Consider the following 15,572-nt stretch of genomic DNA (forward strand, 5'->3'; position numbering starts at 1 on the left):
GTGTTTCATGCACGCCGTGTCGTGCTCGTCGCGGATCGGAGCCGAAAATTAGAGTGTAATTTTGTTCGTAGAACGCGTATAAATCCGCATAAATCGATCGTTGGAAGTTTCGAACGCGAGAAGTTATCGAGGCGGTGATAGTTGGGGCGGCGGGGCTTCGAAGTCTTTCCGATTTCGATCGATCACTCGACGAAACCCCGATTCCTCCACCCCAATAATTTAGTCTCGGCTTTTCGCAGCGCGACGTCGAGTCACTTCTCCGCGCGACCGAGCCTAACGTAGTGCCAATTTAGGTGTAAGGTTCAGCTGGCTCGCGAATGGATAACGATTTAACCGTCGCAAGGAAACTCACCGCGATTCGATTTCGTTCTCGCGAACGCCTGGACGCGTCGTCGATGCAAAAAGGATGCTCGCACCGGTGGCCTGAATTCCTTTCCGAATGCAATCGGCGAGAGAAGGAACCGCGCGAAAACGGGTCAAAACGTTGTTCGGTGTCTCCGATAGAAGCGTAACCGCAAGACGAGCTCGGTCGAGTGGATTTCACGATGGAACGTTCCCTATATATTATATATCTCTATACATGTGGACGCGCGTGTGCTTCGAAATCGCCCGAAAACGGATGGAGGTATGGTGAACACTGGAACCAGGAACACAATGGACCTCTTCAACTATCCCGGGGAGCACTCGACGTCGCAAACAAGCCCCTTCGTGAACTGGCCGCTCTGCACGGACGGAGTGACAGTAAATTCCGCAAATATAAGCAGCCGAACGAATTACGCCAGCAGCTCTACGAAATTCATTTCCATGACACGGTTCTGCGTAACCGAGAGAGAAACGGAAAGAGATAGACGTGGCCGAGGTACCAGTAAATTTAGAAGGGACGCTAAAGTACGGTTCGAGGATTCGAAATATCCGCATCGAGCCTACGTCGAAGCTGCGTCTGGTACTCTATCGGCTGATTCGCTGCTCCAAGACGAAGGCACGTGTCCGCCCCAACCGTGTCCATTGTTCTCCACGATAGACTCGCTTACGACGGGGCGGAATCGATGAAAACCATGCGTCAAATTAATTGTCTTTTCGTGAACGATAGCTGAAAGGGTACACTTGGCACCGAAGGCGATCGTCGTTTAATCGAATGAATCGAGGAGGCCCAGCTTCGATTCGTCGAAACGCTCCCTATCAACGCGCGTCTCGCGGTTCGACGTGCAGAACTGATACCTATCCTCTGTGCAGAGGAAATTCGAGGGAAAAGCGGCGGAATACGACCGCAAAAACTGCGCGCGGACGTGATTACGTTAATGCTCGCCGTATATCCGCGATCGTATCGTGCCTTGTCTGCCCCGTACATTCAAAATGAAAACAGAGAAAAAGTTACTGCTTTCGCCTGCTGCATCGATAGCCCGGCACGCCAGGGAAACAAAATGAACCCGTAACGGAAAATAAAACGTTTACGCCTCGTATCGCTTTAATTCCACCAGGTCTGTAGCGTTCGGACCTTTCGCGCTCCGAAAATTTCTATGTAAACGTTGCACGCAGAAAAAAGGCTAACGTAAATTACGCAACGTTAATATTTTTGTTACAAAAATAGCTGCCCGATTTCGACTTACTTATCGAAAAACGAACGCGTCGCACGAGCGACTGGACAACCGCGCGGCAAGAAGAAAATTGTAGCAATAAAAGCGGCTGGATACGGGCCAACTATTTTTATCATCGGCCGAGAGACCCAACCGTTCGGTTCGCGTTTGCCTTCGGCGGCAGGAGTACGTCTAAGAAATAATGTTGCCCGGACTGTAATCGTTGCTCCGCGACTTACGGCTCGATGCACACCCATTCTTGCGAACATTGCCATCGTTACGGACGTTCAACGTCTCGTGGAAATACCTTCGTCGCGAACAATCTGACTGAATACGTGTAACGAGCCACTTTTAGCGAGTGGAAAGTTCTGTGCGCGACCAGACGCTGTGTGGAAAATCGGTTCGATGCGTGCGCTCTTCGGCGAGAAAAACACCCCAGGAACGAGTAAAATGCTTACACGGATAATTCGCTTTGAATAGCGGATAAAAAGTAGACGAAAATTTATTCGTTACGCCCGTAATGAAAGTTTTGATGCGAATTACAGAGGGGAATTATATTTCACGCTGAACGAATAAATACATCGCGAGTAAAGTCCATTTCTGTTCGAACGAACAAAGTTTAATTTAATTTATTTTGTTCCCTCTCGAAAATTTTCAACGATTATCAAAAGAGCGCACGTTCTTTGATAGAAGGGAGCAAAAATATTTGATAATTATAATTATAATTCATCGTTGTTTCCCGGTATAAAAAGTTTTTCCGCTCGTATTATGCTTTTCGCTTATTGCAAATTTTAATATTGACGAATTTTAAATAAAACATTCCGACGAATCGATACGATCTACTCCGATATACTCCGAGTTGAATTAATCGAAATATATGTATATGACTTTACGGTTTATAATATCCAATTGCAGTCGCGTAACACCTTGTCAAGATTCGAACGAGCAACGATACGAAGCTTTCGAGGAACCAGCTACCGTGTCTTCTTTCCTCTAGTTATCGCATTACTAATGGTCGACCCGGTAATGGCTTCGGACACCTGATAGCTTTTCCATCGACCGTGACGTCGTGGATGCGGTTCCAGTTGCAGACATCATCACGATAGATACGAAAGAAGTCAGGCATACTATCGCTCTGGCTGCATTGGTTCTCGATTAACGCGTCGACTGATAGAATCATCGACGTAATTCGTTCTCTCGATATGCAAAAGAAGAAACAACTTTTTTCGAACTCGCAGATCGTATTTTGTTAAACGATAGCCGATGCAGCGCGTCTACCCAAAACGCAGTATTGCGGCGACCCTTGTACGAGTAAGATTAAACCAATTCTTCTGTTTAAAAAAACAGATCTCTTCCATCACCCCGAGAGTCCTATATTTTGTTGTATTAGAAAAACATGCCAAACGAGCGCTGAAGATCTCGGAGGGTGTCGTTCGTACCGTTTACTTGAAATACATTCACGAAGAATGCTTACTCCGCAGCCGAAAAAGACGACTAACCCCTTGAGCCTTTTTCTTCGGCCAGCTATCCAGCAGCAGATTCGTAGGGCTCAGACGTAAGCTCTGGGATTCCGGGAACGCGAGTGACTTCGTCACGGGCTCGAGCACGCGGGCCGGCACCGCGTATCAAGCGGACCGAACGTCTCGAATAATAATGGGGTAGTTGCGACGATTTCGGAACTGCCGTCAGCGCGTTTCTGGAGAACGCCGACGACGTAACGAGTAACAGGGCGCACGCTAATAAAGACGAATGCTCCGGAAGACGGGAAAGAAGTTGCCGGTGGCGGGACGCGGGAGCGAAGATATTAGATTCCGAGCGAGTTGCGCGTGGAATCCGAGCCAGGGCCGAGTGTATCACGACTCTGTTCGAGATAATCTCCCGGAACGTACGATCTCGCTAATGTCCTCGTTCAGCGAGCGCGGTTGATTCACGGCCTGGCCGCGATAAAGTAGCAACGGCCAGAGAATAATTCGTGGATACCGACTTAAATTGAAGTAGATACGTCGATACGTACGACCGGCGCGAATGGCCTCTCGTAAATTGAGAGGACCGTTTCCGGTGCCGTTTCGTGCGCGCAATTCCTCGCGAAGATATACCCGGAAGAAACATCGTCCTCGAGGTCAGATCGAGAAGCCGCGTACCGACTGCGTCTGCGAGCGTTGCAACGACGCGGAGAGATCGCCGCGACGCCGACGCTCTTGGCGCGACGGTTGCTGCCCCGGAATAGGCGGGACGAGAGATAGACGGGGAAAGAGAGATCACGGTGCCGCGAAAGATAAATCGCGTGGGCGGGCCACGTAGAAGAAGCTAACGGGGTAACAGCTACTCGGGAATATAGTTCCCGTGGCACGCCATTCGTAACGCGATATATCACCGACAGAAAAGTTTTGGCGGGGAATCGAATAAGGAAAGAGGAAAGGCTCGAGCAAGAAACCAACGGAAGAGGATCGAGTGTTCGAACCCAGAACAATCGCGGGCGGGCCAAGTCGTTCCTCGACGGGTCATCGCGTGCTGCACGGTTGGATATCGAACAGCCACGATTTGTGTTTCGGTTGACTTATTAAAAAGCGCTGAAATCCCTTCGGAGTCGACGTAACTTTGTTTTAGGAGGACTTTCGGGGAGACCATGAATATCAGGGATACGTACAAATGGTCTACCACGCATAATCAGGAAAACCGTAGCCGATATTTTTCGTAGACTTTCCCGACCTTATCCTCGGCAAACGTTGGCGGATCGTCGAGAATTTATAAGGCGAACGTTGATGAAACTCCGGTTCGCGAGTGGATGTAATACAAGGTTCTCACTAGAGCAGAAACGAACGTTCACGATCGCAAAAAAAAAAAATGCAATATCCACGCTCGTCGTCTTTCAATAATTGGTATTCCGCATTGGCGGTCCGATTTCGTTTTAATCAGTCGTCATCGACAACGGTAGTCGCCAGCGATTCGTAACGAGTGACGCGCGGGCACGCGATGAAAACCGAAGCTAGTACCTCCTCTCGCGCTCGACGACTCGTCTCCGTTAATTTCCAACTCGTCTCCTGTCTCTTTTGCCTAGTTTCCTTTTTTCTCCACGCCCGGCGCATCCATTGTCCTTTTTATCCGGGTCTTCCTGCTTGCACGCCGCACCAGTTATCCTATAGCCGTCGACCAATTGAGTCCCATTGTGCGATTACCCATTGTGCCTTCTTGCTCGCTCCTTTCCTTTTCCATCCGCGGCGATTCTGTTCAAGGCGCGCAACGTTCTCGCTAACGACACACTTCGCGGTGTACATCTTTTAATATCGCGAGCCGTCGCCGCGCCGGCTGAAAAGCATCCGGGCTCGTTTACGAAGTGTCCTTATTCAGAAAAATTGCATTTATACGCTCCCGGCCCGTTTCAGACATCTGAAAACGCTGGATATTCGCGGCGGAGTCTGTTTCTATGCGGCGCGGCATTCCGCTTATCTCGACTACCCGGGACATCTGCTGTTGGTCCTAATGGCGCGAAAAGCGTTTCTCCTTTCACAGGGACAAATGTTATGATCGACGACGCCCTTTCCTCGCGGTCATTTATTTCCGGGATTTGCGGCCTGTTTGCCGCGGGCGGTTGACGCGAACGCGAGATACGGCGTCCACAGATTTCCCCTTTCTTTCCAAGAGTACGCGAATAAGTTCTTTTACCAAGGGCGAGATGAAATTCGCGCGATAGAGGGTTAAACTGGGGAAATCGAGCGCATCCACCTCGCTCCGTTACAAATGTCCTCGATGATGGGAGTAGAACGGATAGCAAGGGATTTCGATTCGGGAACTCCCGTCGCCGACCGAGTCGATTCTTTTGGTGATCGTACGACGATCGAGCGACGTAACTCGGAATCTCGGAGCGGCGTTATGGCGCGTTCGCGTCTCCATCGTGCACGGAAACGGTCGAATCTAAGCAAGATTACTTTGTTTGCCGGCAACGTCTCCCGCCTGGTCCTCGTCTTTCTCGTCGTCGGAACGTGACTGTCGTTAGACCGGCTGCGACGAAATTGCCCCGATTCGCGAACATCCTTCTGCCAGTTACAAAGCTTCGCCATTTTTCCCGTGGCGCTTCGTAAAGCGAAGATAAATAGTCCATCGGTGTGCAGCCAGTCTGCAGGAAGAGAGAATACCATCGACGTCGCTGCTTCTCCCTCGTTCTCTCTCGATACACGTATCGCGTACACTACCGCTCAAAAATCGTACAGCATCTGGTGCTTTCAACGAAACTCTAGTATTTCTGCGTAATTTAAGAATCGTTTCCAGTTCGTCGTGCTCGATACGATCGTAAGTTCAAAATTAACATTAATTGCTCGACGATTGGACAGCTACGATAGGTAGAAACTTGGAAAGATTGATCCAACATTAGAATGTTTATTTTCTAGCGTATCCGAAATATAGCAACAGTTGCTCGAGTTTTGGACGGTGATATACGCACGGGGCGTGCATATCTCCGGTGTACGCGTACATATTTCTCGGGGTGGATTCGTCGCCGTTATTTTTCACGTGGCAGCCTTCACGGATCGCGGCACGGACCGAATTCAACGCACGATTTAGTAATATTAATGGATACATCCGAAGCCACTCGTGGCCGCGGCTTCGATTCCATTTGACGCGACGTCGAGCTACGTCGAAAAATGCCCTCGAATTGTAAATGGTCTTCGGAGCTCGCCGTCGCCGTCTATACTTATCAACCTTCGTCCCTACGGAGGATTGATAAAAAATTGATCGAACGATAACCGATAACGTCCCGCCCTCGCGTTCCTTCTCTCGGCCCATTCATCGACGAGATGAACGCACCTCCTCAACGAGAAAGAACGCGACCGATCCGTTCCGTTTCGATTCGTAATCTCTTAAGGCTGGTAGCACGGATCGATTCGTAGTTCGAACCATCGTAGCTTAAAATACGTGACGTAGAGTTGAATTTCGCTACGATTCTTGGCGTTCGTTTAACGATACGGCTGCATCGAGACATCGCGAGGTTTTGGTAAAACGTGGCGATTAATGAATTATGCAGCTTGCCGGGGCCCCGTGGGCGGAAGCGTTAAACGCCAGCAGCTGGATTCGCGGACAAAAACGGCAGTTCGAATTAATCGACGTTCCACGAAGGTAGGGTTTCTTCGCGCGGCACTTTCACCATCCGCGGAAACCTATCCCTGTTACCGTCTCTTCTTATGCACCGACCCTCAAATTATACCGCCAAGTTACTAAAAGAACAGTGGAGAAGCGAGAAAGAGAAAGGGTGAAAGAGAGAGAGCGAGAGAGAGAGAGAAAATGGAAATCCGCGGCGAAGAGCGCAGGGGCCAGGGCACCAGCAGCCACGTCGAGAAACTTTTTCCCACGGCCGGAGGCGGTCCTGGTGGTGTGGCGAGGCGAGGCGAGGCAAGGCGAATAACGACACCGTTGCTGCTGCCGGCAGTCCAGAGGGTGTGCACGGGGCTTGATTTAAGCTGCCAGACATTAGCACCTTGCGGAGGTGGCCCCTCACCGACGGGAGAGCATCGCGTTACCCAAGGTGTCCAATCGAGATACGGAGTTTCGGCTGCTATATCGTTCCCTCCCCCTCCTTCGTCTTCTCCGCCATCGGACCACTCGAGGCGGCACTTCACCCTTACACGTTTTCGCACCCTCGACGGGACGGAGCGACGGGAGCGACGGAGGATCGGAGATCTTGGAAACTCACTTTGGAAACTCGCACATTCATCGCCCCCGCGCAGTCGACCCTCGCCTACGTACCTAACCATATTCGCCCAGGAGAACCGCGCCGCGCAGACTTTCCGTGGCGACGAAAATTCGTTTTGCCCGATGGACTTTCGGTCCCTCTCGCGATCAGCGAGGAAAATTTCCCTCGAACCGTACCCAACGCTGCTGGTAACTTGTTTTCGGTCGTTTCGCGAGCGGAAAAGTTATTTTCCAAGCGAGCGACGTGAATTTTTCGTCTCTCCGCTGCGGCTGAACTCCGCGGTCGCAATGGTCCTGGAAAAAAGTAGGCTGATTAAGCCAGCGTTACTCAACTCTTTGTTGTCTCTTGGCCTCTTTCGAGTTTCATTTATATCTGTGATATAAATGATCCTACCGCGTTCCTATTTTCTTTCAAGATTTATATTCGTTTCAACGTTGCACCGAATAATTTTTTTCGTAGTGCGTTCGGAAATAACGGATTTCCCGTTCGTTTACATTTTTCACTCGTTACCTCGAGGAAAAATAGGTTGGTCCATCGCAGGGGAGGAAGCAAATGGCACTCGTTGAGAATCCCTGGATTAACGAACCGCCGCAGGGACTCGTTGAAATTTTATGGTCGACCGAACGCGAATACAACCGACTCTTGAACGGTCGCCGCGTGTCCAAGAGAGTCGTTCGACGTACGAGTAAACTCTGGCTCGCGATCAAACGAGAAAGTTATCGCCGCTCGAAAATTATCCCCGTCGAGAGTCCCTGCCACTCCCTTCCCCTGGCAACTTTTTTCGCGATGGAGATTTATTGGCTGAGCAAATTTAACGACCCCTGCGAATCCGTTGGAAACCAAGGGGTGAAGGGATGCGCTGGAAATGTTTAATGAACGCTCGGAGTAATAGAGACGGCTTTTGTTTTCGACCGGCGAATAATAGGAAATTGGTCGATGGCACAATAGATGTGTTGTTAAAGCGAGACATCCTATCCATTGTTGCCAGTTCGTCGATCTCGACGAGGTTTTTCCGCTAGGTTGGGCCGATGGTCATTGTAGGACAATGGATCGCGGAGGGACGAAAGGCAAACATTGTAGCACATATTTCGTTATCGATCAAATTTAGTTTCGTTTAATTTGCGAAATTAGATTCGGCACTCCAGAGATACGAGGCCGGCAACTGGTCGAGTTACGCGCGGATATCACGACCTGCCTCTGCATCCATTCGGAACTGTGCGCGACGGATCGCGGAAATGTAGATGCTAGCACGCGTAAAACGTCCCGATATTTTCCTTCACGGGGCATTTCCCTCGGTCGACCATTTTTCCAGCTCCGCGTCTACTTTCGACTCTTCCTTTTAGGAAAACACTGCGACGACGTTTCGTTGCGATCTCGGTACTTCCCCGGTCGCGGTGATGCAACTTTGTCGGCAAGTGTAGACGAATGCGTTAAAAGTCCGTGAACCGTATGGAAAGAGTCTCGCGACACTGTACATAAAAATAGTAATATCGGGTTGTCTGGTATCTTTCTCACTTCGAAAAGAGTGAGTCGAAACGATTCGTTTGCAATCATCGGTCATCGATATATTTGCCCTATTTTCAATAACGGTCTTTCGTCTGTTTATTGATTCTTTTTTATCCTTCTTAACACTTTCAGTGTCAGACATACTCGCAGAAATACTTGTGAAGCTGAAATTTTGTTCTGATACAATTGGCAACTATGTAATCCAACATTTACATTAGTCTCTTAATTCCTTAGTGAAAATCCTTGTCATATATGAGTGACGTGGCGATCAACGTGTTAATCGGTCAGATTGTGTCTGGACAGCAAGAAAAATGATCCGTTTGTGCGCGTGCATTACAATGTCCAACAGGTTTAAAGAGGCTGTACTATCTTCTACGGTCGACCGAAGCGTCGGCGTCGCGGAGGATAATATCGATGTGCAACGATTATTAAGAGGCGAATACGCGGCAAAACGTCGGGAATGTTTTAAACTTCTTAGCGGTTCTCTGCGACGGAACTCGAGTAACGCGTTCTATTTTAAAGTTTACTCGTTCTTGTATCGATTCCTCGACGTTGTATTTCCACCGACTTCTTCCTCGCGCCGATGCCAATAACATCGAGAACGCGCCACGGAATATTTTAGCCATAGCGGGATCTTTTATAAATTTGACATTTCAGCACCCGCCAGCTGTTTCGCGGTATCCTAAATAGATTCAATATCAATCCGTCTATTTGTTTTCGGCATGGACCGAGGAGCGAAATGAAAATCTTTGGTGGATTCTCGCTGACATTTCCGATTCATCAAAGGCCGATTAGTTCGTCGACGAAATGTAACATACCCGAGACCTCGTGATCTTGTGGATCGACGCGATAATAGAAGAATCGACGTAATTGTACGTGGTCGACTTACCTGAAACAAAAAGCAAAAATCGAATTAAGAATAAAATACGATACAAGAATTTTTACTCGAATTAAATCCAAGCATAGAACCTTTTGCGAAATATATTTATCGACAAGGATCTCGTAACATTTTATCTTAAAAATATATCAACCGTTTTATGGTCAGCAGTTGTGCAAGTTGGAATGCTCTTGTGACTCGCGCCACGGCACGTTTCGGTCCTGACGGTTTTCAAAATTTAAGGTTCCGTTCGATGAAACCAGCCTGCGCGACGTCCGATAAACTAACCGGTCGTTCGATTGGCCATCTTACGTGTCTATGCGGCCGAAAATGTTGGGAAAAATGAACGAAATAATAAAGCGAAAATCAGTTCCGGACAGAGCGCCGGAAGACGAAACGACATTACGAGCGCTGATAAATCTTTCCGCAATGGGAAACGATATCCATCCAGCGGAGCGTCCGCTTCAATTCCGTTTAATATAAATTATTTACCCGATCATAAACTTTTGACCCGTTTCGCGGCTCATATCGCTTTCCAGGGCACTGCACCACTGACGTCGGCTTCTCAATATCGCTTATAGCCCCCGACTCCTGTAAATTTGATATTTCATCTGGGGGAGAACGTCCCGTGGGATCTCGAATAACTTCGCCGTACATACACCGTCCATCCCGACGTCTATCCACGTCGCTCATCCGACGGTATCCCGAGAGAAGCTGCGGCGGAGAAGAATCTCGGCGATTGTTATTTCATCTTGAAACTTTGATCAGGAACGAGGAAAATTCATCATTATCAGATACAAATTTTGCATCGCGAGCGGTATGGTTTTATTATTATCGCTAGTAGGCGAATGAATTGGTCTCGAATCGAAACTCTATCTGTATCGACGAATCGTCTAGACGATTCTATACGGCTACGATAATCCGATAATCCGTACGTCAGACGATTTCTCAGCGCGAACCAACCGAATTAGCCGGGGCGCTCTATCTTCCGACCGTAGACTTTTGCAAATTTCATGACCGTCTTCGAAGCAGAACCTCCCGCGAGATTCGAAGCGAACTCGATGTCCATCCATCTACCCTGTCCGCGTGGCGGAAGAAAAGCTAGAGAGATGCGAAATACGAGATGGAACGAAACACCAGCGGAAGGACGAACGTAAAGAGGAAAAGGGAAAACACGGGTCGTAAGGATATGTCTCGAGTCGAACCACCAGTCCTGCGTCAGGATCCCAATGCCACGTTTCTGCTTTCAAAAATAACTTTATCGAGCAAGTATTCCGAACGGTTCAATGAAAATAAATAAAGTGAACATTTTTCCAATCAGATTAACGAGAAAAAGAAACTTTTTAGATAAGAATTTTGCCCAGCTCCGATACCAACGACGTGCTCGAATCCATTTGCTGCCGTTATCATGAAAGCTACCGCGTCAGTGTTTGGCGGATTGCTGAGAGTGTGACGTCGGAATTGCTTTTTAACTACAGGATCGCGGGGACAGCCGGCTAAATTAGGTTCGCGCGAGCTCCTCGGGTACTTGAAATTCCGCGAGTTAGCCAAAATTTCGGCTAGCTCGAGGGAGCTCGAGCTACCTTTGGAACGAGCATTTCCTCGCCACCGCGCACCGGTTCGTGAACGCGCGCTCTCCGTTAATGGCGCCTTAATCACCGATGTAATTATCTCGCGTAAGTGACGAACGCTTCTCCCTCCCTTCCTCGAGACACACCGGACACACCTGCTCGAGGACAAGCCACCGAGAGACGAGTAACGTCGTTATTTAGGCAAAACTCCAAAATACCCTATACGAGATATAATAATTTCAGTAAACAACACGTTATATCAGTCGTCCATTATCGAAATGAAATTTGCCATCTCTTCGCCAAGAGCGTAGTCTTTGCAACCGATAATGGGTTTACTCGCGCTAAATTAATGTAATGTTTGTTTAAATTTTCGGTAAATGAGATAATGCTGAAGCATAGATTGACAACAACAAAAGTCACGTTCGCTGCCAGGCGCGATTCTATTCCTGCTCGAGATATTAAATGGAACAGAGTTTACGAGTTCACGCTTCCGTTTCTAATGGCAAATGTCAAAGACCGCCTTGTCAGGAGTGAACATAATACATTCACAACTTGGAGCGTCGCAAGCCATCATAACGACTTAATAGTTTACAGTAAACAGATCGTCCCGAGTACTCGTCTGTGAAGATCAGACTGTACCTATACCGTATCAAGAAGATGAGCTCGCGTACTTAACGGAAGTGGTGCCGTGGTACTCGAGATACAGGCAAGTGGCGTGGAAAGCGACATAACATTACGAACCGATTATTATATTTTCGAGCAACCTTAAACTTGTCGACAGGACAAATTTTCCTTTTCCATCGTACGTACATTCACAGGGTCGGTTCCCTGGCAGCAGAATGTTTCGTCCGGTCCTCGTTCCATCGCGCTTCTCGATGCTTCGAATCAGAAATTCTTGAGCACGTTTGGCCGATCCGTCCTGCCTTAATAAACTAGAAAGCGGAGCGACACCGAGCAACGGCTAGACGCACGAACCAAGTACGAAGCTTGCCGCGGAACAACGAAAAGCCAGCGGGTTGGACACACAGCATTATACGGACAATCAAGTTGAAACGGAGTTTCAGAACCGTATCAACGATAGAGGCATTGTGTGTCTACCATTCCGCCGTGCTCCTCCGGTCTTCGGACCACAAAGGTGTACCTGCATACCCCGCAGGTATGGTCCGTGCATTATTCTCGTAGCTCCTGCCTGGAATTAACGTTCACGCAACTCTCTGCCAATTTGGAATTAACCGGGGCCGAGCTCGATACCACGGACCACGAGCCAGGACTTGAGCCGAGCGTGTAGCCTGCAGCTCGTTTCGCTCATTTAAATGTTTCAGTGACGAGATGAAAGTTTGATGCACCGCCGTTGGTAATTCGCGCGATCGCGGTGTATCGTTCGGCAGAGATTATTCGTGGCCGGATTAAAGGCGTAAAGAGCCGTTTACGCTCTATTGAGAAGACGATACTCGAAGACGGGAATACGGTATCACGCCTAGCTATTAGATAACGGGACAAATTTGATTTTAAATTTATTAGAGCCTATCCATACTAATATTATGAATGCGAAAGTAACTCTGAATGTCTGTTACTTCTTCACGCCTAAACTGCTGAACAGATTTCGATAAAATTTGGCAAGGAGATAGAGCGCAACCCGAGGAAGGACACAGACTATATCTTATTTCGATAATAATAAGGTTCCAGATACTGATAATGTTCGCGATGCTCACAATCGGAAATATCGATTGAAATGTCCGAGTTACGGAAAATGATAGACAATCACCGACTGGTTCACGAAGGAACACGCGGTTGAATAGTTAGTCGAACGCGAACGACATAAAATAAATACTATTCCACACGCGTGAAACCGCGAGGTGTATATGGAATAAAAATAGGGTGAAACCGCGGGGCGCAGCCAGTAATTTATAAGTTCGGAATTGTTTCAAGATCGAGTAGGAGCAATCGAAGGCAAGTTAAAACCGCGAATCTCTTAGATGGTCGGTGCACTACGCTTACTCGGCAGTTCTCGGGAGCCCTTTTTTCACTCGTGCTTGTAAATTCGACGGCTTCGAGGACGATTAAACGTCCCTGGGGGTAGATGCGGGAGAACGAGGGGACATCTTTCTTCTCATCCCCGGGACCGAGAAAAATCACTCGGCTGGCGAAAAATACAGTGGCAGCGGGAAGCATCGCGCGACACGGAACACGGACAAAGCCAACGAGTCGCGTTCCGTTTCGTACCAATTCCCTGCGGCATCATCCCCGATGGGTTTCTTTCTCCGTTTCCCCTCGCAAGCGCGCCCCTTCGCCCCGCGAGTCTTCGACGACATTCCAATTTATTCTCAGCTGTTGGTTGGCACGCTTTACGTCGAATTTTCCCTCTTTCTCTCTCTTCCAAGGCGTTTCCCTGTCTTCCTAGCTGCTGCCTCCCCCGTCAGTTCGTTACTTTCATCTTCGACCGACATTCCACTCCCTCTTCTTCCTCTTGCATCCACCGTTTCGCGTCCCCTGCCTCTTGTTTTAATCAATAACGTACTTGTTTGTCTTGCTCCTGCTCGTACACGCGTTAAAACCGCGTTTACATACAACGTACGACGTCGACGAACTCACATCGAACGTTTGACGATAAACAGTCCGTTTTGTACCTAACTTTCAATCCGCTGTCATTAGTTCGTAATCGCCCTACGCGTGTAAACGCACCTTTAACGAGGCTGTTCCCTTTCAACGCATCGCGAGCGTTCTCGGATTCGCGTTCTCTATTCGGTCCACAGCCCAGCCATAAAGACCGCGTTCGCAACCAGAATCGATTTCCGCGGACTGCATCGAACCGTCCAGGCGTTTATTATTTTCCCTCGTTATTCTCGCCGACTCTCCGCGCTGTTTCTGTTTCTCTATTCCTGCCTCGGTTTTCGCTCGCTCCGTTTCATCGGTAAGGACTTTCGCTGCTTTGACTCGGGGGTTTATTAGTGAGCTTTATCCGGCAACTTCCCAATGGTCCGAAGAACCCCGGAATAAAAGCTTCGTAGCTTCGAAACTTTTGCTGTACACACATGCACGCGCACCTATACGAACGAGAACGCGCGCACAGACGGTCGCAGATGGTCAAAGCTACGATGGAAAGAGGCGGAAGGAGCGAAGCAGAAAGAGGGGGTGCAAGGACGGGAACGTGGAGAACTGGATGGCAACTTCAAAGAACCATTCAGAGCTTCTCGAGTCTTTGAAATTTTTCCGTTAAAGGAGCTACAGGCGTCGGTCGACTCTTCGGTCGACTCGTTGGGTGGACAACAACGAAGAAAGCGGCCGAGAAACGGGCGAGAGGAGCCGGTCGATATCCTGGCTTATCAAAATAGCGTCCAAACCCGGCCCTCTTTCCCGTGGTCGGCTCCCTATATTCTTCTACCTCTGAAAAGCTTTGTTGTGCGTCACGATACGCTGGCCGTGGGTAAAGCAAAGAAGCTACGGATCGTTATAGCGGCTAAAGGCGGCGAAATAACGCGGCTCGTTGTTGCAGTCGTCGCGCAGTGGTAAATTTCAACAGTCGCGCTGGACGAAATTATAAAAGAAACTCGCCCAGCTATTGTACCCGAACTTTATTTAGAAATATTCTTTGTTTTAGTTATTTGAAATTCAAACCCAACGAACGGAAGAGCTCGTAGAGCTCCGATAAAGCTCACTCGGCGAAACAACATTATTTCAAAATATTCGTCGAGTTTGTTCGCATAGTTCACGGTTTACGTTCCTTGCATTTCTCAATTGCACGCTGGATACTCTTGTTTACTGCAATGCGGAACTACGCTATTTTACACAAATTCGATTCTTTTCTGAAACTGTTCCACGGGATAAACCACGACTACTTACGCAACACGCAAACGGTCAAAAGCAATCTTACGGCCGTTTATCTCAGTTTGTTCGGTAACTTCACAGTGGATGGATTAACAACCGTGTAGACATAGCTTTCAGTGAGTTCCGCGAGACCTTTGACACCGTCCGTCGCTCCGTATTAATCAAGAAACCGTCGAAAATGGGAATTTATGGCAGAATGTTGAAATGGCTTCGCAGCTGTCAAGATAAACGCATTCGAGTTGTCAAATTCAATGGAACGTTTTCGCGTAAAACTCGAGCAATATTCGAGCTTCGGGGTTTACAACTAAATCCGCTAATGTTCGCCCCGTTTATCATCGATATCTCTGCATTGCCAATGAACTGGGAACTCCTATTACATACATCACAGATTCGAGGATATTTAGCATAGCACGCTCCGAAAAGAACGCGAGACTGTTGCAAGTGATGTAACGAGGTACACCTGGGGGAACGTATAATGCATTTTTCGCAGATTGCAGAATTAATGGGAAGGTATTATCCACGGTATGTACAAAGGA

General features: G+C 48.5%; 1 protein-coding gene across 3 annotated transcripts in view; it reads right to left on the bottom strand.

Moving 5' to 3' along the window:
- Positions 1–15,572, bottom strand: part of LOC128889391 (protein O-mannosyl-transferase TMTC2) — a 157,842-nt gene that overhangs the window by 115,698 nt on the left and 26,572 nt on the right. The window contains exon 1 of one of the 3 annotated variants that reach the window (XM_054146981.1): positions 7,311–7,437. The exons of the other annotated variants lie outside the window; for them this stretch is intronic. Coding sequence (XP_054002956.1) covers positions 7,311–7,318 — 8 coding nt within the window. The 5' untranslated portion in view covers positions 7,319–7,437. Of the gene's footprint in view, positions 1–7,310; positions 7,438–15,572 lie in introns of those variants that run through there. 3 annotated transcript variants of the gene reach the window in all.

The sequence above is a fragment of the Hylaeus anthracinus genome, unplaced genomic scaffold (genome assembly GCF_026225885.1).
Source record: "Hylaeus anthracinus isolate JK02 unplaced genomic scaffold, UHH_iyHylAnth1.0_haploid 11997, whole genome shotgun sequence".
Taxonomy (NCBI): domain Eukaryota; kingdom Metazoa; phylum Arthropoda; class Insecta; order Hymenoptera; family Colletidae; genus Hylaeus; species Hylaeus anthracinus.